This window comes from Eleutherodactylus coqui, chromosome 11 (genome assembly GCF_035609145.1).
Source record: "Eleutherodactylus coqui strain aEleCoq1 chromosome 11, aEleCoq1.hap1, whole genome shotgun sequence".
NCBI lineage: Eukaryota > Metazoa > Chordata > Amphibia > Anura > Eleutherodactylidae > Eleutherodactylus > Eleutherodactylus coqui.
Window position 1 is genome coordinate 8,826,686 of NC_089847.1, and position 24,247 is coordinate 8,850,932.

A 24,247-nucleotide genomic window follows, 5' to 3' on the forward strand; every position below is an offset into this window, starting at 1 on the left:
TAACTACTATACTACTGCTCCTATGTGCCAGAATATAACTACTATAATACTGCCCCCTATGTACAAGAAAATAACTACTATAATACTGCCCACGCTGTGCAGGAATATAACTACTATATTCCTGCTCCTATATACAAGAATATAACTACTATAATGCTGTCCCCTATTTACAATAATATAACTACTACAACACTGACCTCGCTGTACAAGAATATATCTACTATAATACTGCCCTCTATGTACAAGAATATAACTACTATAATACTGCCCTCTATGTACAAGAATATAACTACTGTAAGACTGCCCCTGATGTACAAGAATGTAACTACTTTAATACTGCCCCCTGTGTACAAGAATATAACTGCTATAATACTGCCTCCTATGTACAAGAATATAACTACTATAATACTGCCCCTATGTACAAGAATATAACTACTATAATACTGCCTCCTATATCCAAGAGTATAACTACTATAATACTGGCCACTATGTACAAGAATATAACTACTATGACATTGCCCCCTATTACAAGAATAACTACTATAACACTGCTCCCTATGTACAAGAATATAACTACTATAATACTGCCCCCTATGTACAAGAATATAACTACTATAATACTGCTCCACTATGTAGAAGAATATAACTACTATAATACTGCCTCCTATGTACAAGAATATAACTACTATAATACTTCCCCCTATGTACAAGAATATAACTACTATAATACTGCCCCCTATGTACAATAATATAACTATTCTAATACTGCCCCCTATGTACAAGAATATAACTACTATAATACTGCTCCTATGTACAAGAATATAACTACTATAATACTGCCCCCTGTATGTACAAGAATATAACTACTATAATACTGCTCCTATGTACAAGAATATAACTACTATACTACTGACCGCCATGTACAAGAATATAACTACTATACTACTGACCGCCATGTACAAGAATATAACTACTATACTACTGACCGCCATGTACAAGAATATAACTACTATACTACTGACCGCCATGTACAAGAATATAACTACTATACTACTGCTCCTATGTGCCAGAATATAACTACTATAATACTGCCTCCTATGTACAAGAATATAACTACTATAATACTTACCCCAATGTACAAGAATATAACTACTATAATACTGCTTCCTATGTACAAGAATATAACTACTATAATACTGCTTTCTATGTACAAGAATATAACTACTATACTACTGCTCCTATGTGCCAGAATATAACTACTATAATACTGCCCCCTATGTACAAGAATATAACTACTATAGTACTGCTCCTATGTACAAGAATATAACTACTATAATACTGCCCCCTATGTGCAAGTATATAACTACTATAATACTGCTCCTATGTACAAGAATATAACTACTATAATACTGCCTTCTATGTATAAGAATATAACTACTATAATACTGCCTTCTATGTATAAGAATATAACTACTATAATACTGTCCCCTATGTACAAGAATATAACTACTATAATACTGGCCCCTATGTACAAGAATATAACTACTATAATACTGCCCCCTATGTGCAAGTATATAACTACTATAATACTGCTCCTATGTACAAGAATATAACTACTATAATACTGCCTTCTATGTATAAGAATATAACTACTATAATACTGCCTTCTATGTATAAGAATATAACTACTATAATACTGCCTTCTATGTATAAGAATATAACTACTATAATACTGCCCCCTATGTACAAGAATATAACTACTATAATACTGGCCCCTATGTACAAGAATATAACTACTATAATACTGCCCCCTATGTACAAGAATATAACTACTATAATACTGCCTCCTATGTACAAGAATATAACTACTATCATACTGTCCCCTATGTACAAGAATATAACTACTATAATCCTGCCCCCTATGTACAAGAATATAACTACTATAATACTGCCCCCTATGTGCAAGTATATAACTACTATAATACTGTCCCTATTGTATTTTTTCCACCTTGTGTGGCGCAGAGTGTTAAGGCAGCTGAATGCAATCCAAAGCTCTCGCTCACAACCTGAAGGTTGCAGTTTCAATCCCCACTTGGGCCAGGTAGCCCGTTCACGGTTGACTCGGCCTTCCATCCTCCCGTTGCCGGTAAAATGAGTACCCCACTTGCAGTACCTTCCCGTCCCACTCTTTGCGTTATCAGCATTATTCCCTATTTCACAGTTTTAATTACATATCACTTCTGGCCGTTTGCACTCAGGGGGTTACCTAGAGCTGCTGCAGGGTTGTCTTGTACGTTTGCTCATCTTGTACATTATGGAGGTCTTTTGTCCGGGATACAAGTAGATGAGGAGGTGAGGGCAGCTTGTGGAATGAGATGGGTGTTAGCATCAGGCTCACATAGATAGCAGGAACAATGAAAGGGCCTGTTGCTCTTTATCAAATAATGCCTATAGCCAGGGAGTGATGAGAGCATCGCCATAATGCCATTATAGCAATGTTCTCCTTGGTATGGCAATGTCTCCGGTGGATCACCAGCCAATAGTAGTGACGTCCTACTGTACGGGTATCATTAGCTCTCTTCCTTGCATGCCATCTAGTGGACTGTAGAAAACACTATTCTGGCCCCAGTGGAGCAGCACAGAATTACATGTAAATAAGGAAGAAGGAACAAAACCTCTGCTGCGCCAACTAATGGATGGCAGCACTCCTTCAAATCAATACTTGACCCTTTATACAGTTCTGTAGAACAATGATACAGACCTGTATAAAACGTCAAGCATTGATTGGAAGGAATGCTGGCATCCAATAGGTGGCGCTGCAGAGGTATTGTTCCTTCTTCCTTATTTGCCTATTACCCAGAGGAGCATGGATGGCCTTATAAGTCTCCGCACTCACTTTCTTGGTGCTCTCCCTAAGGAGTGATGATATCTGATTACTGTAACATGAATGTGGTGCTGAAAGGACAGTTCCGGAAGACACACGGGATTGATGGGTGGATAAACAGATTCATGGACATAACATAATGCACCCAGATAGTGATGTCGGATTGCAGCAAATCTCGTCCTGCAGTTCCCGCTAGGGCAGATCTGTAAATGATGAGAGTTGTGGTGATTAGATGGACGGTCCTGTCACCGGAGGCCATAAAAGTGGTTTCCCCCTTGGTCTATAAGAGGCTCTCAGAGACTCCTTGTGTAAAGTTCCCTCTTCTCCTGCTTGTAAAGCTTGTTGACCACTATACGCCTCTACGACGTAGGGAAGAGATGTCACCCCGTTACCAGAGTCTGAGAGGGGCGCATTATTGGGATGAGACAAGCTGGATGGTCGTATCGATGAATTGTCCCCCACCAGCCGTTCTGACCAGACTGTTAGGGGGTGTTGGGACCAGTGGATGCGGGCACAGAAGGTGACCGGGCTCAGGACGCCCCCTACAGACCACCAGTAGAGAGGAGCATCTGACCAGACTGTTAGGAGGTGTTAGGACTAGTGGATGTGTGAGGACACACAAGGTGACCGGGCTCAGGATGCCCCCTACAGACCACGAGTAGAGAGGAGCGTCTGACCAGACTGTTAGGAGGTGTTTGGACCAGTGGATGTGTGAGGACACACAAGATGACTGGGCTCAGGACGCCCCCTACAGACCACCAGTAGAGCGGAGTGTCTGACCAGCCTGTTAGGAGGTGTTGGGACTAGTGGATGTGTGAGGACACACAAGGTGACTGGGCTCAGGATGCCCCCTACAGACCACGAGTGGAGAGGAGCACCTGACCAGACTGTTAGGAGGTGTTGGGACCAGTGGATGTGTGAGGACACACAAGGTGACTGGGCTCAGGATGCCCCCTACAGACCACGAGTGGAGAGGAGCGCCTGACCAGACTGTCAGGAGGTGTTAGGACCAGTGGATGGGGGCACACAAGGTGACCATGCTCAGGACGCCCCCTACAGAGCACCAGTAGAGAGGATTGTCTGACCAGACTGTCAGGAGGTGTTGGGAACAGTGGATTGGGGCACACAAGGTGACCGGGCTGAGAATACTCGACAGACCACCAGTAGAGAGGAGCATTTGACCACACTGTTAGGAGGTGTTGGGACCAGTGGATGGGGGCACACAAGGTGACCGGGCTCAGGACGCCCAATACAGACCACCAGTAGAGAGGAACGTCTGACCACACTGTTAGGAGGTGTTGGGACTAGTGGATGTGTGAGGGCACACAAGGCGACCAGGCTCAGGACGCCCCCTACAGACCACCAGTAGAGAGGAGCGTCTGACCAGACTGTTAGGAGGTGTTGGGACCAGTGGATAGGGGCACACAAGGTGACCGGGTTCAGGACGCCTCCTACAGACCACCAGTAGAGAGGAGCATCTGACCACACTGTTAGGAGGTGTTGGGACCAGTGGATGGGGGCACACAAGGTGACCGGGCTCAGGACGCCCAATACAGACCACCAGTAGAGAGGAGCATCTGACCAGACTGTTAGGAGGTGTTGGGACCAGTGGACAGGGGCACACAAGGTGACTGGGCTCAGGACGCCCCCTACAGGCCACCAGTAGAGAGGAGCGTCTGATCATCCTACAAGCATAAGCAGCTCCAACTGTTTCATTATCTGCCATCCAGAGACAGGGGGCAAGTTTAGATCAAACAACGACTATTTTTTTGGTGAGCTGAAATGCAGCAACTAGTGAGTGATTTATTGCTCGTCTGATTGTTACTGGCGGTGTTTACAAATAAAGACTCTCGTGGACGGTCACTCTCTCAGGCAATTATTTGTCCAACAGTCATTCTATCTAAAGCAACCCGGACTCACCATGACATAAGCATGTATTATCTGGGGTTTTAAATAGGTAAACCTGCTACATTAATGTACACAAAAGACACCATGAAACCACAGAATCAGCTCTGCTACATCCATGTGTATACAGACAATATCACTTATACTTGCAGCTTTTTACCCCTCTTCTGGCAGTCAGTGCGATTCCCTCCGGCTCCAAAGGAGTTAATGAAGTGAGAGATGGTTTATGTCTTCTAGAATCCCTCAAGGGTGAATGATAGATTGCAGTGTAATATAGGAGCTGATGAAGGTCTTTACATCCCGTCTTCCTATGGAGGAACAGATCTGCCCTCAGTGATATCTACTGTAGCGATGAATGGGTTAATCCCTCTTAAAGCTATAGGGTGTCCAGCCAAGAGGTGATATGTGTGCAGTGCATAATCAGCAGTCCAGCGCTGAGGGGGTTAATGCACAGGGATGGAGATGCTGGAGCTACACAATGACATAGTGACTATAAGGGGTTAACGTGCAGGTCAAGTTGCTGCCAAGAGACAGATCTGCACCAATAAAGCAGGATGGGGAATGTCAGATCCGAAATAGCAACCCCCCAACAAGTGCATGGGGGGAGGGGAGATGCATCTATGCACTGAAGCATGCAATGGGTTAATCTACAGCTGCACACATTCCTGCACACCCCGATCCCTCAGCACGGAATGCACAGAGGGCAAGGGGTTAATCCAGAGCTGCACAGCTCTACAGGTATTGGGGGGCAGCAGCATCCCATGTGCACCCCATATGAGCCCCCATTTAGTCTGCACATGCATGCAGGTATGAAGCACATGCAGGCAGAGGAGGGGAAGGCTCCCTATGTAGGATGGAGAGTTGGAATGACGCATGCGCACTGGCTCCTCATTCAGCCTCATCCTAAATAAGCCTCATTGTTGGCAACTCTTCATTTGAGCTGTGAGCCCACCCTGCTGAGCTCCTGCACCCAGATCTCCCTTCCTGCCTGGCAGCATGGACCCCCAGCATCCATCCCCAGGGCACAGCTGAGACCCCTGGACAACATCTACTTTTGGGGGTGCAAAGGGATAAGGAAAGAAGGGGATCCTGATGGATTGGGGAGCTGCCGAGCAGCTTTGTGTATTGCTGCAGATCTCCAGGAGGGTCGCCCAGCACAGACCCCCAGCCTGCCCAGGGGTCCAAGTTTGCAGGGGCTGTAAGGAGCTCTCCAGGGTGCTGAAGGATCTGACAGCCAACCTATAGAGATCCAAGACCCCCTGAGCCTCTGCCTGCTGTGGATGTGATGGGAAGACCCCTCAGATTGGATTTCTGACCGGGCATTCTACCTACAAGCTTCATCAGTATTCAGGATTAACCCTCCTCATCATCATCTTCCCATCAGCATCATGATCCTGGAGAAAGTCTACTTCATCTTAGAAGGTAAGACCCTGAAGTGTCAGTATGGGGGTCTTTGTAAAGCTCTCTAGGTGCATTATATCAGGAGCATGCAGATAGTCATTGATGCTCTACAAGTTAGTATACGGTGTATATCAGTTAGGACCTGACCCTGGCGTATTTACCACATATATATATACCTGCCATCACAACTGCCCTAGTGCTTACAGGGTGACATTGGGCGTTCCATAGTACCCCCCATGCCCCAGGCTAATGGGATTGCACTGATCTGAGACACACACATATATATATACCCCAATGTATTCCATATTCCTCTATTACTACTCCCTTGTCAACAAGCTACAATACAACATTGTCTGCTTGGTCTTAGACTGCCCTCTAGTGGAGAAGTCTACAACTCTTCTTGCTGCACTTTTTCTCTATTGTAGCCAATATTGACCTATGCGAAGTATTGATTTATTCCATAAGGGCTCATTCACTCGGATATATATGTATACAGCCCACCAAATGCACAGCGTGTTCACTGTGTGTATTTGTACATATTTGGTCCTTCTTGTGTTTTTTTTGTGCGCATTCACAGCGTTTTTCACGAGCGCCAAAAAAACGCAAGAAGAACCGATTGATTTCTCCTGCCTTCCTGCATAAGCAGCAGTCAATATACATGTATAATATGCATATTCACTGCATATTATTAACGCTCCCATAGACTTGCATGGGTGATTTTGGTCCATAGTTTTTTTAGGCATGTGAGAGCACCGCACTGCAAGTCAATTGGGGGTATGCTGTCCATAAAACATATGCACATAAAACGGACCGAGAATACACCTATGTATATGAGCCCTAACTCTGTAAACCGCACAAATAATGCCCCTTTCTCAATCTCATCACCTATGGAATCCCCCTATGGCTTGGCTATGGTAATGGGTAACGCAGATTTTGGCACATAAGCAACAGTTATTGACAGCATTGAAACAAGTTGTCACATTGTGTTATGGAGTATGTTGGTCTTTGTGGCCGGCGGGGTCTTGGTTTGCAGATCCCACCATCCTGTATTGGGGGGAAATGGAAATTAATGGGTCGGGAGCTCAACAATATTCCAGAGAGCAGGATGGAAGACTTGTGATTGTGTCCGCTGAAATGGATCTTCGCGACTAATAACTATTACGTGGGGATCTCTAATATTACTGTGAAGGCTGTAAAACTATGAGATCTGCCCGGATCCGGGGACATCTCCTCTGCGATGATGGGTCCATATAATATAAGAGTAATGTAGGAACTCCCAGTGCCTAGAATGTGATACATTGTAACCAGTCACCCCTGTAATACACATCTCCATATCTCTGGGGTTAGGAATTTTGGGTTGCTCCACCATATTATAGACACAGCCAATGCATCGTATACTCCCAATCCAGGCAATGGCAAAGAAGTAGATGCAATTTTGCATCATCCTATTGCGTCTTTCTAGGGTGACCCTTGTATCAATATGCAGCCTACTTGTTCTTTAGCCTTTTATAAGACTACAAGTTCCAGCATGTATGGTCAGGATGCATCGCAGGCCATGCAGAAGCTTGCAGTGCCATATTGCAGTCCGGGGTACAGCGGGTATATATCTGGCATCCTAGAGAGGGTCTCACCTTTATAATACAATCACTAAAGCAAACTATAGAAGCCGAGACAAATGCTAAGACCTCAAGACGGAGCTGCTGCTGCAGGGATTTCCACATCTCCCCATGGGACAATCATTGTAGTAAAGTCACTGTGACTGAATGCCGGAATGGTGGAAGCCTTTCTAATAAACCTGCATCTGAATTATTTGTCTCTGTCTGGAGATGTGCCCGATTTTAGGATCCCCTCTAGTTATCGGTGATGACCATCATCTATGGTCAGCTAATCAATGCCCCTTGGTGGGTCTCTCATCATACATGGCTTGGACAACTGACCAAAGAACTTCTGTCTTTCTAGAAGCCCTGTGTCCTGAGGATGTCCATTGAAATCAGAGAAATTGCATGAAAAAGGGGGCTACAAGGAAAAGTACAGGGGGCTTTATTTACAGGCGTAGTGGTCACAATGGTCACAGTGGACCCTTGAGAAGGAGCTGGTGGGCATGACTTTACTGGTTATTATGATAGATGCGAGTATCCCACTATCTGTAATGCAGGAATTACTCTACAAGCAACAGGACTACGAATTCCAAGTAGTTCGGCTATAAATGGGTTATTTTATGGCTGTTGCAGTGTAAGGGTGCATTTATATGGGTGATATTCTTCCATGATTTCTGTGCATTGCGAGATGCACAGAAATTGTGTGCGAAAAGAATCCATTATTTTAAATTGGTCTATTTACATGAGCCATATTGCAAGAGAGAAAGATTGCAGTTTTTGTGTGATTCTGTTTAAGAATCCCCCACTATTCCCTATGTGAAAAAAATGCATCACGCTCGCATGTACAAGCAAGTTTCATGCAACTGCCATATGAAATAGGGAATGAAGGTTTATTTGCATGCGCTTGTTTCACATGTGCGAAAACCGCAAGTGCGGCAATGCATTGTGTTTTTCTCTCAAAATGTGTTGCACTCGCATAAAAAGTTGCACATATGCAAGTGAGATATTGCACTCACGCATGTAAATGCGCTCTAACAATGAGAGAGAAGAGAGAGGAGAAAAGAGAAAGGAGAAAGGAGAAAGAGAGGAGAGGGAAGAAGATGGAGAAAGAAGGGAGAGAGGAGAGAGAAAAGATAAAGAGAAAGTAAAAAGAGAGAAAGAGGATAGAGACAGGAGAAGAGACAGAAGGTAAAAAGGAGAGAGAAGGCAGAGAAAGAAGAGATAGGATGAGAAAGAGAAGGTATAGAGAAGAGAAAGGAGAGGGAGGAGAAGAGACAGAAGGGAGAAGGGGAGGAAAACAGAGAGAAGGGAGAAAGGGGATAGAGAAGAAGAGAAAAAAAACAGGGAAGAGAGAGAGAGAGATAAGATACAAAGAAGAGAGAGAAGAGAAAGGAAAGAAGATAAAGAGAAGAAAGGTAAAGAGAGGAGAAGAAAAAGAAGGGAGAAAGAAGAGAGAGAGTGAAGGGAGAGAGAAGAAGAGAGGAGAGAGAAGTATAGATAGAGAAAGGAGAAAAGAGAGAGGAGACAGAAGGGAGAGAGGAGAAGATAGAAAGAGAAAAGAGAGAATAGAAAGAAGGGGGAAAAGAGCTAGAGGAACATAGAGAAGAAAAAAAGGGAGAGAAGGGAGAAAGGAGCAAGAGGGAGAAAGAGACAGAAGAGAGAGAGAGTAAAATGAGAGAGAGAGAAGACTATAATGGATAGAGAGAAGGGAGAGAGGAGAGAGATTAGATAGAGAGGAGTGATAGAAAAGGGAAAGAATAGAGAGGAGAAGAGACACAAGGGAGAAAGGAGAGAGAAGATAAAGATGAGAAAGTGGTTGAGAAGAGAAAGTAGAGGAGAGAAAGAAGAGAGAGAGGAGAGAGTAGGAGAGAAAAGAGAGAGGAGAAAGAGAAGATAAACAAGGGAGATCAGCTATACCGCTACATTTTGGAACAGTTCTATATGGGAATGTATAGGGACCCTTCAGTTTCCGCCTCGGGCAGTGAAATGCTCCTGTAGTTCTTTTCCCAGCTGGCGGGAACATGACAATTCTCTGCAGATCCCTGGAGAGGGGAAGGATGTAGTCATCTCCAGTGGGAAGGACCCGCAGATCCATGTTGTAGAATCTGATGAACATCTGGCTTATGTTCCACAAATAAATCCACAGTTGTTTAGCTGGGAGTTGTAGTTTTTTAATAGCTGGAGAGCCACAAGTTGGAGACCACGGACCCGGCACGTGGCGATGAGAAGGTTGTATAATCGGGAAATGTATTGTGGGTAATTAATATACTTCTATGACCCTGATCAGCCCCCTTAGAAAGCAAGAAGTGAGGATAACAGAGGAGAGTCGATCTCTTGGTAGTCTATAGAGAGTAGGGGCCGCTCCGACGGCGCTCTGCTCCCACAACCTCTCTGCTTGCTTCATTTGCAGAATCCAGGCTGCCATCAATATCATCCAATAATGGGCAATATGTGGATAACTTGCTGTTGCTCTCCTCTATACCCGATGGTATATCGCTAGGGATATCCCTTTAAGGGAACAAGTTGGATCAATAGAAGTGCATTAGGGAATTGCTCACAATGTGGTTCTTCAGTATCTGAATGCAGGTGCACTTTTGCCTAAGTTCTCTAATTCCTTCCAAATCCTCATCCCGCTGCTGTCCATCTGATGCACAAAGCCCAAACCCGTCTTCACAGCATTTGGAAAGGCTCAAGTTCCAAAATCTCATCACGCTCCTGTAGTCCCTGCTGCTCGATCCAGGGAATGAGAAACTGCAAAAATGTGTGATTTGTCCAGTCACCCGGCTGGCAAAACTAGGATGGATTTATGGTGTCTGTTGGATAAATAAGTCCGGTCGCTGCAGACTGAAGCTGCTGCCTCGAACTACATTGGGGGGGGGGGGTTAATGCATAACGGTTTTGGGGGGAAAAAAAAAAATGGACCACAATTTTATGACCGTTTTTGGTGTCATTTTTTGAGCCGAAGCCCAAAGTGGATTGAAAAGGAATAGAAAATACAAAAGAAGGACGTCTGCTTCTCCTGCTGCCTGACCCACTTCTGGATTCAGCGTAAAAGATGCGTTAAAAACTGCTGTGGCTTTTTTTTTTAAGTAGATCGTGTATGAAAACATCTAAAGGGGTCGTCAGGGATCAACTAAAAGTAGGAAAAATGGGAGGAAATGTCATAAGAAAATAAAAGAACTGTTACTTACCTGTTAAATCCATCGCCAGCTCCGTGACCCCCATTCTGGTGCTCCCCGCTGGTCTTTGTTTACTGTAGAGGAGCTGGTGGCAGGCAGCGCTGATGTCTCATCTTCACTAGACCGGGTCGGGCCACGCCGAGTCTGCCGGAGGCCAGCATAGGAAGAAGGCGCTGGTGAGTCGGGAATTCTTTCCTACACCGGACATGAGACCATATTGAAAACCAATAAACCAATTACTGCAAATAGCCATAACAGTTCTTAACAAACCAGAACTTAAACTTGCGGTCCCGGTTGCCCAGAGTATGTCGGTAGGAGCAGGACTCCCGTGTGTGAAGAATCATTGCTGTTGCTTAGGACCCGACCACAATGTCCTGACTAGTCCGTGGGTCTCTGGACCCAAATGTGGAGCATCACATACTTCTGCCCTCCGTGAGTTAAATGGATGGTAGATGGTGCAGAAGACGGTGCGGTCGGGCCCCAAGTAACGGCAATAATTCTTTAAACACAGAAGTCCCTTTTTCCATCTTAGCCATCTGCATGGAACTGTCCTCTTCCTCCAGTCTCATTGGCAAACAATCCTGAGGACCAAGTAACGCAATTGCCGCACAGCGGTGTACCGGGAGAAGCTACAATTTGTTACTCCTGTCTTACATTCACTTCCTGCTTCTTCACAACCCAAAACGCTCATTCCTCTGATCCGCCCCTCCTACAGACACACTCCACTATCCATGTTGTATAGCACGGGGTCCAACCTTTTGGTGTCTATGGGCCACATTGGAAGAAGAGCTGTCTTGGGCCGCACATTAAGTACATATACACTAAAGAAAGCTGATAAGCAAAAGAAAAGGTCTGTGCGACTGTGCCTCCAAACAATTCCCATCATCCTCCACAGAACTCCCATCATCCTCTACAGTCCTCCAAACAACCCCCATTGTCCTCCACTGTGCCCCCAAACAACCCCCTTCATCATCCAAACAACCCCTGCCACGGCCAGGCCATATGGATAGAAACAGTCAGAATTTGGGAGAACAGGAAGGAGAATGGCCGCCGCAGGCTGGACCCGGAGTGACTGAGTGAGTCAGACAGTCACAGAGTTGCAAGTGCCGCCCAGTGCCTCGTCATCTGTATGAGCCTGCCGCCGCCAGGGACTGCCTGTGGCCTTGCCGCCTCCAGATTCAGCCCATGCGAGCCGCCCTCCCCTCTGAGCCCATAATGTTTTGAGTAAATTTACAACCTTGTGTTGGGCCGCATTCATAGCCCTCCTGGGCCGCGTGTGTTCTGCGGGCAGTTGGTGGGACATCTCTGTTCCATAGTAATGATTGCAGTATAAAACAATGTAGACTCCGCCCCTTACACTGCAGCAATGACATCACGTGGACACATGACTGTTGCAGCCAATCACTGGTCTTAGCGGTGTACAGCAAGAAGTGACATCATCACTGCAGCACAAAAGATAGGGAGCAGAGGATTTAGTGGGTACTAGTCGTTGTCTCATGTCTTTCCTCCCCCTCTGCCTGTTTTTCCCTTGATCCCAGAGAATCCCTACTAAAAGGACCGTTGGTCACTGTATACTCACTCATCTGATTAGGGCTCTGCCCCCACGGATCCTGCATGCAGGACTTTTTCACCCAGTAATTTGGACAGTATTTCCAAAAATGTACTTCTGTCAACAGCACTCACCACACTTCCAAATACGTATATAGTAATTGGTGCACGCCTCAGGAGGGACTGGATCCCAAATCCCATGTGATTCCAGGAAAGATAGATGGTAAAGGCAGCACTCTGCACAGTGATAAATAATCAGTATGTGAACTTTATTAAGTCCATGGTCCTAAGCGTCAGCAACGTTTCAACTCTGACCGGGTCTTTTTCAAGCTTGAAAATGTGACTGTTCCCAGCAGGAAAACCAAGTCATCTTGTAGATATGATACCTTTTAATGGCTAACAAAGATGCATGATGTTATAGCGAGCTCCTGAACCAACGCAGGGCTCTTCTTCAGGCTTAAATGAAATAGATCCGAAGAGGCATGTATATACACATATATATACACACACACACATACTTATGACAAGGCATAGATGTGATTGGTTCGCACTTAAAGGAATACTGCAACAGAAACACAAACATTTTTAACTAGACACTGATAAAGTTTTATAGGCCCTGAATTAGTGTTGGGGGGTCACCAGGCCAGCAGTCTTATCTGTGCTATAGATTTCTCATACCTACCATTCACACATGAATCCTCATGAACAATTTAACCTCCTATTGAAAGTGTCAAAAGTTGTTATAAATTTATATTCCTAAATTCTTCAATGGCTTTGTGACCTGAAACCACCTTTCAGTATCATAACGTTCATATCTTCTATGTTGTGTCAGTGACAAGAAAAGTGCTCAGCCACAGGGAATTTTGTCTTTCTCTGTTTAATCATGTGGTGATGAGATCTCATCCTGGCTCTGTTTTTGTCCTGTTTCTCCAACATAAAGGTCCCCAACAAGACACTTACTGCCCCGGATCAGGTACACAACATCAGACGTGGAATATGTGAATGTCCCGGGATATTATAGTCCTGCTGTGTGTTGGGGATCTGTATCCTGTCTGCGGTCCGTACATGTCAGCAGCTCTTACAGCTCCTTACATTACAGGGATAAGTTACTTTGTGTGTGTCGGAGGGCAATGCACTCCTGATTATAAAGTTCTTCAAGTTTAGGGGTTGCCTGTAACACAGAAGGGGAGCGTCCAGGAATATGGTGGTCAGACGGTCATCCTTGTGTAGGTATGATGGAGTTTCTTTGCGGTTTTCCTTAGTACCTCTAGCTGTGGATTGTAGGTCACTACTAGTGATGCACGATTGTTTCCTTCCTGCGGGTCCTGGTGGCTCTGTTGATTCCTGGGGGTCCTGGTGGCTCTGGTGATTCCTGGGGGTCCTTGTGGCTCTGGTGATGTCTGGATATCCTAGTGGCTCTGGTGATTCCTGGGGGTCCTGGTGGCTCTGGTGATGTCTGGATATCCTAGTGGCTCTGGTGATTCCTGGAGGTCCTGGTGGCTCTGGTGATTCCTGGGTATCCTAGTGGCTCTGGTGATTCCTGGAGGTCCTGGTGGGTCTGGTGATGTCTGGATATCCTAGTGGCTCTGGTGATTCCTGGGGGTCCTGGAGGCTCTGGTGATTTCTGGGTATCCTGGTGGCTCTGGTGATTCCTGGGTATCCTAGTGGCTCTGGTGATTCCTGGAGGTCCTGGTGGCTCTGGTGATTTCTGGGTATCCTGGTGGCTCTGATGATTCCTGGGTATCCTAGTGGTTCTGGTGATTCCTGGAGGTCCTGGTGGCTCTGGTGATTTCTGGGTATCCTGGTGGCTCTGGTGATTTGTTCATCAATTGAGGCAGGATGGTAGCCCTGATTTAAAAATGTCCTTTTAAGATGATATAGATGTTCCTCTTTGTCTGTTGGGCTGAAGCAGATCCAGTGGTATCTGCCTTGTCATAAGTATGTATGTGTGTGTATATATATATATATATATATTCATGCCTCTTCGGATCTATTTCATTTAAGCCTGAAGAAGAGCCCTGCGTTGGTTCGGAAGCTCGCATTAACATCACATATTTTTGCCATTAAAAGGTCTCATATCTACAAGATGACTTGGTTTCTCTTGCTGGGAACAATCACACTTTGCTCTTCTGCCTCACACCGGGCCAAACATTTTTTTAAGAAGGAATAATAGATGAACGGCGAAATGTAGAGAATAAGAAGAGATGCTGCAGAATTGTGATTTAATGGTGAATATAAGCACTAAGAGAGACACATCAGGAGGGCGGATGGGTCCTCTTTAAATAATGAACTGGGCCAAAGTTTTTCCTACTGCACATAGGTGCCTGAAGTAAAGACAGCAGACACAAATCACAAGGCAGCATTGTGCAGCCACTGAATAAGCAGGAGGTGCTGCAACTGCGGGTCAGTAATGCAGTGTATTTACAATGCGATTAAACTTTCTATATAGTGCAGTTCCCCAACTCCGGTCCTCACGAACCCCCAACAGGCCGTGTTTTCAGGATTTCCTCAGTATTGCACAGGTGATGTAATTATTGTCTGTCCCTCAGACGGCTGGCGCGTCACTAATGACATTTCTGTGCGGGCCTCCAGTCAAATCGTGGCTGTCTGCATAGGATTGCATTATCTAATGCAATCCTATGGCAGCGGGCACGGGCGGAAATTCTGCAGGAAATCCCGCCACGGAATTTCCGTCCGTGTGCATTCAGCGTACCACAGGTGTTCTTACTACAGCATATCCTGAAAACATGACCTGTTGGAGACGCTGAGGACTGGAGTTGGGAAACACTGATGTAAAGTAATTCCACAGGGTGCAGTCAAAAACCCGGATCCAGCATCCATCTCAGTACTGGGCAGGGGCGTGACTATAGGGGATGCAGGGCATGTGGTTGCACCCGGGCCCAGGAGCCTTAGGGGGCCCATAAGGCCACCCTTCTGCATATAGGGAGCCCTGTGTTATGAATAAAGCATTATAGTTGGGGGCCCTGTTACAGGTTTTACATTGGGGCCCCGAATCTGGTCCTATAGGGATATAACAATAGTGTACCTAAACAGGAAGGAATGGAGGTGCTACACTCAACTCCAGTCCTCAGGGAGCCCAACAGGCCATGTTATCAGTATTGCACAGGTGATATAATTATTGTCGGAGCCTCAGACATTGCCACAGGTGTTCTTACCATAGGATATCCTGAAAACAGGACCTGTTGGGGGTCCCTGAGGACTGGAGTTGGGAAACACTGCGCTACACAATGGTATGGCGCAAGGCTAAACATGGGTCTTAGTTTTGTGTTGTGGCCCCTGTAAGAGGTAGAAAGTAAATAGTGAAGTTGAAGAGTGGAATGTAAGAAGCAGAAATCTGCTTTTCGCGTCTCTTTATGTCCCGTGCGGCTGCTGCGATGACTGAAGTAAGGAAAGTGTACTGGAAGTGGTCTCCCCCTACTACAACAGGGGCTGATCATCATTCGCCGTCGTCTGCAGGAGATTCAGGTACGATCCGCATTAAGTCCTCGGAAGGAACACAGGTCCGACGAGGCAACCGCGCCAAACTCCAGCCCACACGTTCATGCTGAAATATGCATTGTCTTCTGATTGGTCTTATTAGTAATCTGCACTGAATGGCGCTTCGCCTTCAGTATCACAGACCCACAATGATGGCGTCGGCCCTGGACTCACTGTGGAATGGCTCCATGCGTGTGTCGTAGCAGGAGGAGCCACTTCCAGAATGCTTTCTGTACTTCAGTCACTGCAGCCGTCCCACCGAACTTAGCGAGACACGGAAAGTGGATTTCTGCCTCTCACACGCTGCTCTTCAATTCTGCAATTAGGTTTTACTCATCTTTTACAGGGGCCACAAAGCAAAATTTAAATCCATATCCCGGGCCCCCCCCCCAGGGGCCGTGCGCCATACCATCATGTAGCACATCCATACCTTCCTATTCAGGTACACTACTGTTATTTCACTATAGGACCCAGTATGAGGTACGGTGCCGGATCGGGGTTGGTGACTACACCGGTATATGTTCTCATAGGCGCACGAGTAATGTTCTGTACCCCGGAGCTACAGCAGGCATTGTCTCTCGTCGAGGATCATGGCCGTCACAGTGACAGCTAGAGATGGATTTTGGAAGGATCTGCCCCTCAATTATTCATATATTGCTGCAGGCCAGGAGGACATTACTATTCAGAGACTGGACCGGATTCAGGCGCACCGAGACCACCGATGTCCACAGACAGAATGGATGAGGTGGTGAACGGGCGCTCCCATCAACCCCCAATTCCTGGACAGTCTGTAAAACCCGAGGACTTATCCTCCAGTGTCCGTGTGTTCAGTTGGGACTGAGTGAGCCATTGTCACCAGCAGCATATAGTAGACGCATGTCCGATCCTGTGCGCCATTGACCTGGGGGTGAGGCCCCGGGATGTACGATGTATATCGGCACGCTGCACAGCTATTCGCACGGATTACTTCTGATCGGCACTATTCATTGCGGTTTTCCAATTTGTCCATAAAAAATGTTGGTCGTCTGTTCTGTTTAGAAAAACGAAGGCGGTTGGCGAACCCGGGCGTCGATCTGAAGAAGGCTGTGATTGGTGCACAGGTGGAAGGGAATAGTATAAGGGTATCTTCACGCAGGCGTGTGCGAATTCGCAAAGATAGAACCCATTAATTTCAGGGGATATTTACGTGTTTTTTAAAAATTTGATGTCCAGTTTTTGTGCAACATTCTGACGCAAAACAACTAAATGGATGATTAAAAAAACAGATTGAAATGTCATTGCAACACCCAGGCTGGAGTTGGAAGGGTGCAGTCTGGGGACGTGTCACGGTGGCACTTACCAACTCCTGGTCCCGGAGGGAGGTACCGCAGCAGAGGATAGGGCCAGTAGTCCTCAGGATGAGGGGGGAGTTGTTGTCAGTTCATGACACACCGGCATTCATACACAGCGGATTAATAAACAGTGGACATGTGTATCATACCTCGGGTCCTCCGGAACAGTTGAGGCCCAGTAAAACTAGTTTTACTTAGTTTAACTTTTCAAAACAGGTAATTACAGGTAGATTCACGGCAGCAGGTATAGGCAGAGGCTCAGAGGTTGGGAGGCACAAATACACCGGAGCCTATGGTCCACGTTATCTATATGTCACCGGTCCCGGACATTACACATATATATACTCCGGAGGAGGCAAAAAGACAAGATCCTCTCCACATACTCTCTGGCAAGACAAAATTACTTAGCAGAAGACTTTGAGGTTAAATGCACCCCGCATATTATCCACGTGGGTGTGAAAATCAGGTCCTTCTGTTTGGGTGATCCCATTGGCGGACGGTCACAGAGGAAAAATAAGTGCCGCAATGTGAACGGTACCTGGTTCAGTAGCAATTTGGATCTCTCTCTCTCTCTCTCTCTTTCTCTCTCTCTCTTTCTCTCTCTCTCTCTTTCTCTCTCTCTCTCTCTCTCTCTCTTTCTCTCTCTCTCTTTCTCTCTCTCTCTTTCTCTCTTTCTCTCTTTCTCTCTCTCTTTCTCTCTTTCTCTCTCTCTTTCTCTCTTTCTCTCTTTCTCTCTTTCTCTCTTTCTCTCTTTCTCTCTTTCTCCCTTTCTCCCTTTCTCCCTTTCTCCCTTTCTCCCTTTCTCCCTTTCTCCCTTTCTCCCTTTCTCCCTTTCTCCCTTTCTCCCTTTCTCCTCTTCCATCTTCACCAACATGGAAGCTAAAGGTGCTCTCATGCGGCTCTGTGTTAGCTCCGAGCAGCAGGTAAGATGGAACTCTGCTCCAACACAGAAAGAAGAAGACCCTCTTCCTGCTCTTAGACACTCACTTTTATCACCTCACTTGTACCACATGACACTGTAAGGCTGCCTGTCCATGGGCGATTCTTCACTGTGTTTCCCGCGGCGATAATCCGGCCACAGAAAATGCATTGAACGCTTTCTGTAGACTATCATGGAAAGCACAGCCCCGCTGTCCATGAGTGGAGAATCATAGTGATTCTCCAATCATGGGTTTTAAATCGCAGCATGCTGCGATTAGCCGCGATTCTCTGCAGTGAGCCCATCTGTCAGATAGGCTCAGCACGGAGAACTGTCTGCTCTCCCCTGCTCCCCGGCGGCGGCTCCCGCGGTGGAGATCCGCCATGGGATATTGCTACACCCGTGGACAGGAGGCCTAAGAATAGATACATTCAGCATGCGGCAGAGCTGACAGGCAATGATATTAATGGAGTTAACCCTTCAGATGCTGCAGCTGTCCAACACACATACAGAAAATAGACATGACAGATTTGCACAGTGCATCCACATAAGACAGACATATGACAATTATGGAGGGACCCGGATGATGTTCTGGGGCATTACATCACGATGCGATTTGATCCGTATTCATGCATCTAATGATGGGGACACTAAAATAAAATAAAGAGACCCAGAAAAGACATCCGGATAGAAAATGGACGTAACAATTTCAAAATTGCATGCACATCGCATAAAAACTGTCACCTACCCTGTTGTACCGCCTCTAGCTTAGATACAAGATGTGATAACGGGGGGCATAGAGACTCTAGTGCCCTGTTGTACCACCTCTAGCTTAGATACAAGATGTGATAACGGGGGGCATAGAGACTCTAGTGCCCTGTTGTACCGCCTCTAGCTTAGATACAAGATGTGATAACGGGGGGCATAGAGACTCTAGTGCCCTGTTGTACCGCCTCTAGCTTGGATACAAGATGTGATAAGGGGGGGCATGGAGGCTCTAGTTCCCTGTTGTACTGCCTCTAGCTTGGATACAAGATGTGATACGGGGGCCATGGAGGCTCTAGTACCCTGTTGTACTGCCTCTAGCTTGGATATAAGATGTGATACAGGCGGGCATGGAGGCTCTAGTACCCTGTTGTACTGCTTCTAGCTTGGATACAAGATGTGATACGCGCAGGTATGGAGGCTCTAGTACCCTATTGTACCACCTCTAGCTTGGATACAAGATCTGATACAGACAGGCATGGATGCTCTAGTACCCTGTTGTACCGCCTCTAGCTTGGATACAAGATGTGATACAGGTGGGCATGGAGGCTCTAGTACCCTGTTGTACCACCTCTAGCTTGGATACAAGATGTGATACAGAGGGCATGGATGCTCTAGTACCCTGTTGTACCGCCTCTAGCTTGGATACAAGATCTGATACAGGCAGGCATGGATGCTCTAGTATCCTGTTGTGCCACCTTTAGCTTGGATACATGATGTGATACAGGCTGGCATGGAGGCTCTAGTACCCTGTTGTACCGCCTCTAGCTTGGATACAAGATCTGATACAGGCAGGCATGGATGCTCTAGTATCCTGTTGTGCCACCTTTAGCTTGGATACATGATGTGATACAGACTGGCATGGAGGCTCTAGTACCCTGTTGTACTGCCTCTAGCTTGGATACAAGATCTGATACAGGCAGGCATGGATGCTCTAGTATCCTGTTGTGCCACCTTTAGCTTGGATACATGATGTGATACAGGCTGGCATGGAGGCTCTAGTACCCTGTTGTACCGCCTCTAGCTTTGATACAAGGTGTAATATGGGGGGCATGGAGGTTCTAGTACCCTGTTGGGCTGACTCTAGCTTGTATACACGATGTGATACGGGCCGGCATGGAGGCATACAGGTTCTGTATGGTATACTGTGGCATACCACTCTACATTTACTGTAAATAATCCTCTAAATTGTGCCAACTTGTAGACTCCTGAAGTTGTCATCCCAGATGGTCCCAGACATGTTCTGTTGGTGATAAATCTGCCAACCGAGTAATACTTTTATCAACCTTCGTGTAAAACATATATTTATGGGACAGGTGGGCTGGGTGACTGTGTGACCATTGAGATCCCCGTTGATTGCTAAATGGATGACTTCAGCCTGTTCTCCCAATGAGAGGAGTTGTATATTTGCAGACAACACAAAACTATACAAAGTAATTAATACAACGGAGGACAATGTGCGGCTACAAATAGACCGAGATAAGCCGGGGGCTGGGGGGGGGGGGGGGGGGGTAATGGGCAATGAAGTTCAATGTTGATAAATGTAAGGTTCTGCACATGGGCAGGAGAAACGGATGTCACCAATATACACTGAAAAGTGATATGGGGGGTACTAGTGGACTGTAGACTTAACTGGAGCAACCAATGCCAGTCAGCTGCTGCAAAAGCTAATAAAGTCTTGGGGTGCATTAAAAGAGGTATAGGGGCGAGGGACGAGAATACTATCCTCCCACTATATAAGGCACTTGTCAGGCCCCACATGGAATACTGTGTACAATTCTGGACACCGGTGCTCAGGAAGGATGTTACAGTGCTGGAGGGGGTTCAAAGAAGGGCAACTAAACTAATACATGGAATGAGGGGACTGGAATACCCAGAGAGGCACCAAAACTGGGATTATTTACCCTGGAAAAAAGACAGCTAAGGGGCGACCAAATAACTATGTATAAATACATGAGGGGACGATACAAGGATCTCTCCCGTGATCTGTTTATACCCAGGACTGCGACGGTTACAAGAGGGCATCTGCTACGTCTAGAAGAAAGCAGGTTCCATAGCCGACACAGAAGGGGGTTCCTTACTGTAAGAGCAGTGAGACTGTGGAACTCTCTGCCTGAGGAAGTGGTGATGGCAAAATCCATAGAGGAGTTTAAGAGGGGATTAGATATCTTTCTCGAGCGGAAGGATATTACAGGATATAGACATTAAAGGGGTTGTCCCGCGAAACAAAGTGGGTCTATACACTTCTGTATGGCCATATTAATGCACTTTGTAATGTACATTGTGCATTAATTATGAGCCATACAGAAGTTATTCACTTACCTGTTCCGTTGCTGGCGTCCCCGTCTCCATGGTGCCGTCTAATTTTCAGTGTCTAATCGCCCGATTAGACGCGCTTGCGCAGTCCGGTCTTCTCCTTTGCTGAATGGGGCCGCTCGTGCTGGAGAGCTGCTCCTCGTAGCTCCGCCCCGTCACGTGTGCCGATTCCAGCCAATCAGGAGGCTGGAATCGGCAATGGACCGCACAGAAGACCTGCGGTCCACCGAGGGTGAAGATCCCGGCGGCCATCTTCGCAAGGTAAGTAAGAAGTCACCGGAGCGCGAGGATTCGGGTAAGTACTAGCCGTTTTTTTTTTCAACACATGCATCGGGTTTGTCTCGCGCCGAACAGGGGGGCTATTGAAAAAAAAAAACCCCCGTTTCGGCGCGGGACAACCCCTTTAAGTGACCAGCGGGGTTGTTGATCCGGGTCATACATTCAGGTAGAAACTTTCAAACGTTGATCCAGGGATTATTCTGACTGCCATTATGGAGTCGGGAAGGAGGTTTTTTTTTCCTCCAAATGAGCTAAATTGGTTTATTGGGTTTTTTTTTTGGGGGGGGGGGGGGGGGTTGCCTTCCTCTGGACCAACAAGGGGCTGGATGTTGAAACAGGCTGAACTAGATGGACATTGCCCTCATTCAGCCTAACATACTATGTTACTATGTATGAAGTGCATAGAACGCTGAGGGAGACATGGAGATGGCAGACCCCCAGGGATTCGATCCCCGTTGACCCAACATCTAATAGTTGACCACATTTTTAGGTTTGTGAGGGCCCAGAAGTCCCAATGCTGACCAGAGTGTCCTCAGCTCTGAGCCACAGACATCGGGGATACAAGGCGAGTTCTAGAGCTTCTGTTGTATCTGATGCAAGGATTAGTCAATGTCTGGATCCTGTAGGCCTCGGAGGAGTAATATTCTGGGCACAGTCCGGCTGCAGCGGACAATCTGCCCCCGCCCCATTCATCAGTACCGAGTGGCATTACAATGTATCAGCAGATATCAATGCCTCCTTTGTCCGGACACCTAAAGCCAACTTCCTGCGGCCGAGGATTTCCTGAGAGCAGAATTAACCATTATGAATCCAGTGTGACGGGAGAGTCATCCAACTACCCCGAAAGAGAGATATGGCGCTAATTCTGTTGGGTATCAGATGAGTGTCGGCGTCTTATAGAAGTCCTTAGAAGACGTCTGCGGAGCTCTGGAGGGTGAGATATATACTGACCGGCCGTAACATGAGAACCAATGACAGATGAAGATGGGTTATGTGGTGACAATGGCGCTGCAGGAAGGCGGGGGTTTATATAGGCCCTTGATGCGTGGGAGCGGCTGCTGATAAACTGTCAGGCGATATAACGGCGCTGTAGACGTTATAAGATGGTAGGATATTCCATATCATTACAGTATATTGACCATTAGACTCTGGGCATCATTAATCACAACCGTCTGCCATATCTTCATGAAGTGTTGGAGGAGCGACATATCAGATGGGCGTGGTGGAAGATTCCCCCGGACATACGTGTAACTGCACGCGGGTATGAAGGAATATGGCCGCCTGCGATGCCAGACGACTACTGGCATACTCCGAGGAGAGTGCTGGCAGTGACTTCAGCAGACATTGCATCTAAATGCCCGCATCATCCCGCCACTCATGGAAGATCTTTGTTATCACACATCTGCCGCTGGTGATATGGGTGGGGGGTGGGGTGGGGAGAGTATGGGGGCTCTAGTACCCTGTTGGGCGCCTCTAAATGTTTGTGGCTCTAAATACTGTGAAACATCTGCCTTGTTATACATTATACCGCTGAGGTAACATGAAAGCTGCGCTGTGATTGGTTGGTATATATTATACTGCTGAGGTAACATGAAAGCTGCACTGTGATTGGTTGTTATATATTATTCCACTGAGGTAACATGAAAGCTGCGCTGGGATTGGTTGTTATATATTATACTGCTGAGGTAACATGAAAGCTGTGCTGTGATTGGTTGTTATATATTATACCGCTGAGGTAACATGAAAGCTGCGCTGTGATTGGTTGTTATATATTATACTTAGGTAACATGAAAGCTGTGCTGTGATTGGTTGCTATATATTATACCGCTGAGGTAACATGAAAGCTGCACTGTGATTAGTTGTTGTATATTATACCGCTGAGGTAACATGAAAGCTGCGCTGTGATTGGTTGTTATATATTATACTGCTGAGGTAACATGAAAGCTGTGCTATGATTGGTTGTTATATATTACACTGCTGAGGTAACATGAAAGCTGCACTGTGATTAGTTGTTGTATATTATACCGCTGAGGTAACATGAAAGCTGTGCTGTGATTGGTTGTTATATATTATACTGAGGTAACATGAAAGCTGCGCTGTGATTGGTTGCTATATATTATACTGCTGAGATAACATGAAAGCTGCGGTGTGATTGGTTGTTATATATTAAACCGCTGAGGTAACATGAAAGCTGCTCTGTGATTGGTTGTTATATATTATACTGCTGAGGTAACATGAAAGCTGCGCTGTGATTGGTTGTTGTATATTATACTGAGGTAACATGAAAGCTGCGCTGCGATTGGTTGTTATATATTATACCACTGAGGTAACATGAAAGCTGTGCTGTGATTGGTTGTTGTATATTATACCGCTGAGGTAACATGAAAGCTGCGCTGTGATTGGTTGTTATATATTATACTGAGGTAACATGAAAGCTGCGCTGCGATTGGTTGTTATATATTATACCGCTGAGGTAACATGAAAGCTGTGCTGTGATTGGTTGTTATATATTATACCGCTGAGATAACATGAAAGCTGCAGTGTGATTGGTTGCTATATATTATACCGCTGAGGTAACATGAAAGCTGCGCTGTGATTGGTTGTTATATATTATACTGAGGTAA

The 24,247-nt window shown here is 46.1% G+C and overlaps 1 protein-coding gene across 1 annotated transcript in view; it reads left to right on the plus strand.

The window, feature by feature from the left end:
* The first annotated feature begins 5,739 nt into the window (after positions 1 to 5,739).
* The window catches only part of NETO2 (neuropilin and tolloid like 2), a 45,022-nt gene continuing 26,514 nt past the window's right edge, over positions 5,740 to 24,247 (plus strand). Inside the window, exon 1 of the mRNA XM_066582183.1 lies at positions 5,740 to 6,211. Coding sequence (XP_066438280.1) covers positions 6,178 to 6,211 — 34 coding nt within the window. The 5' untranslated portion in view covers positions 5,740 to 6,177. The remainder of the gene's footprint in view (positions 6,212 to 24,247) is intronic.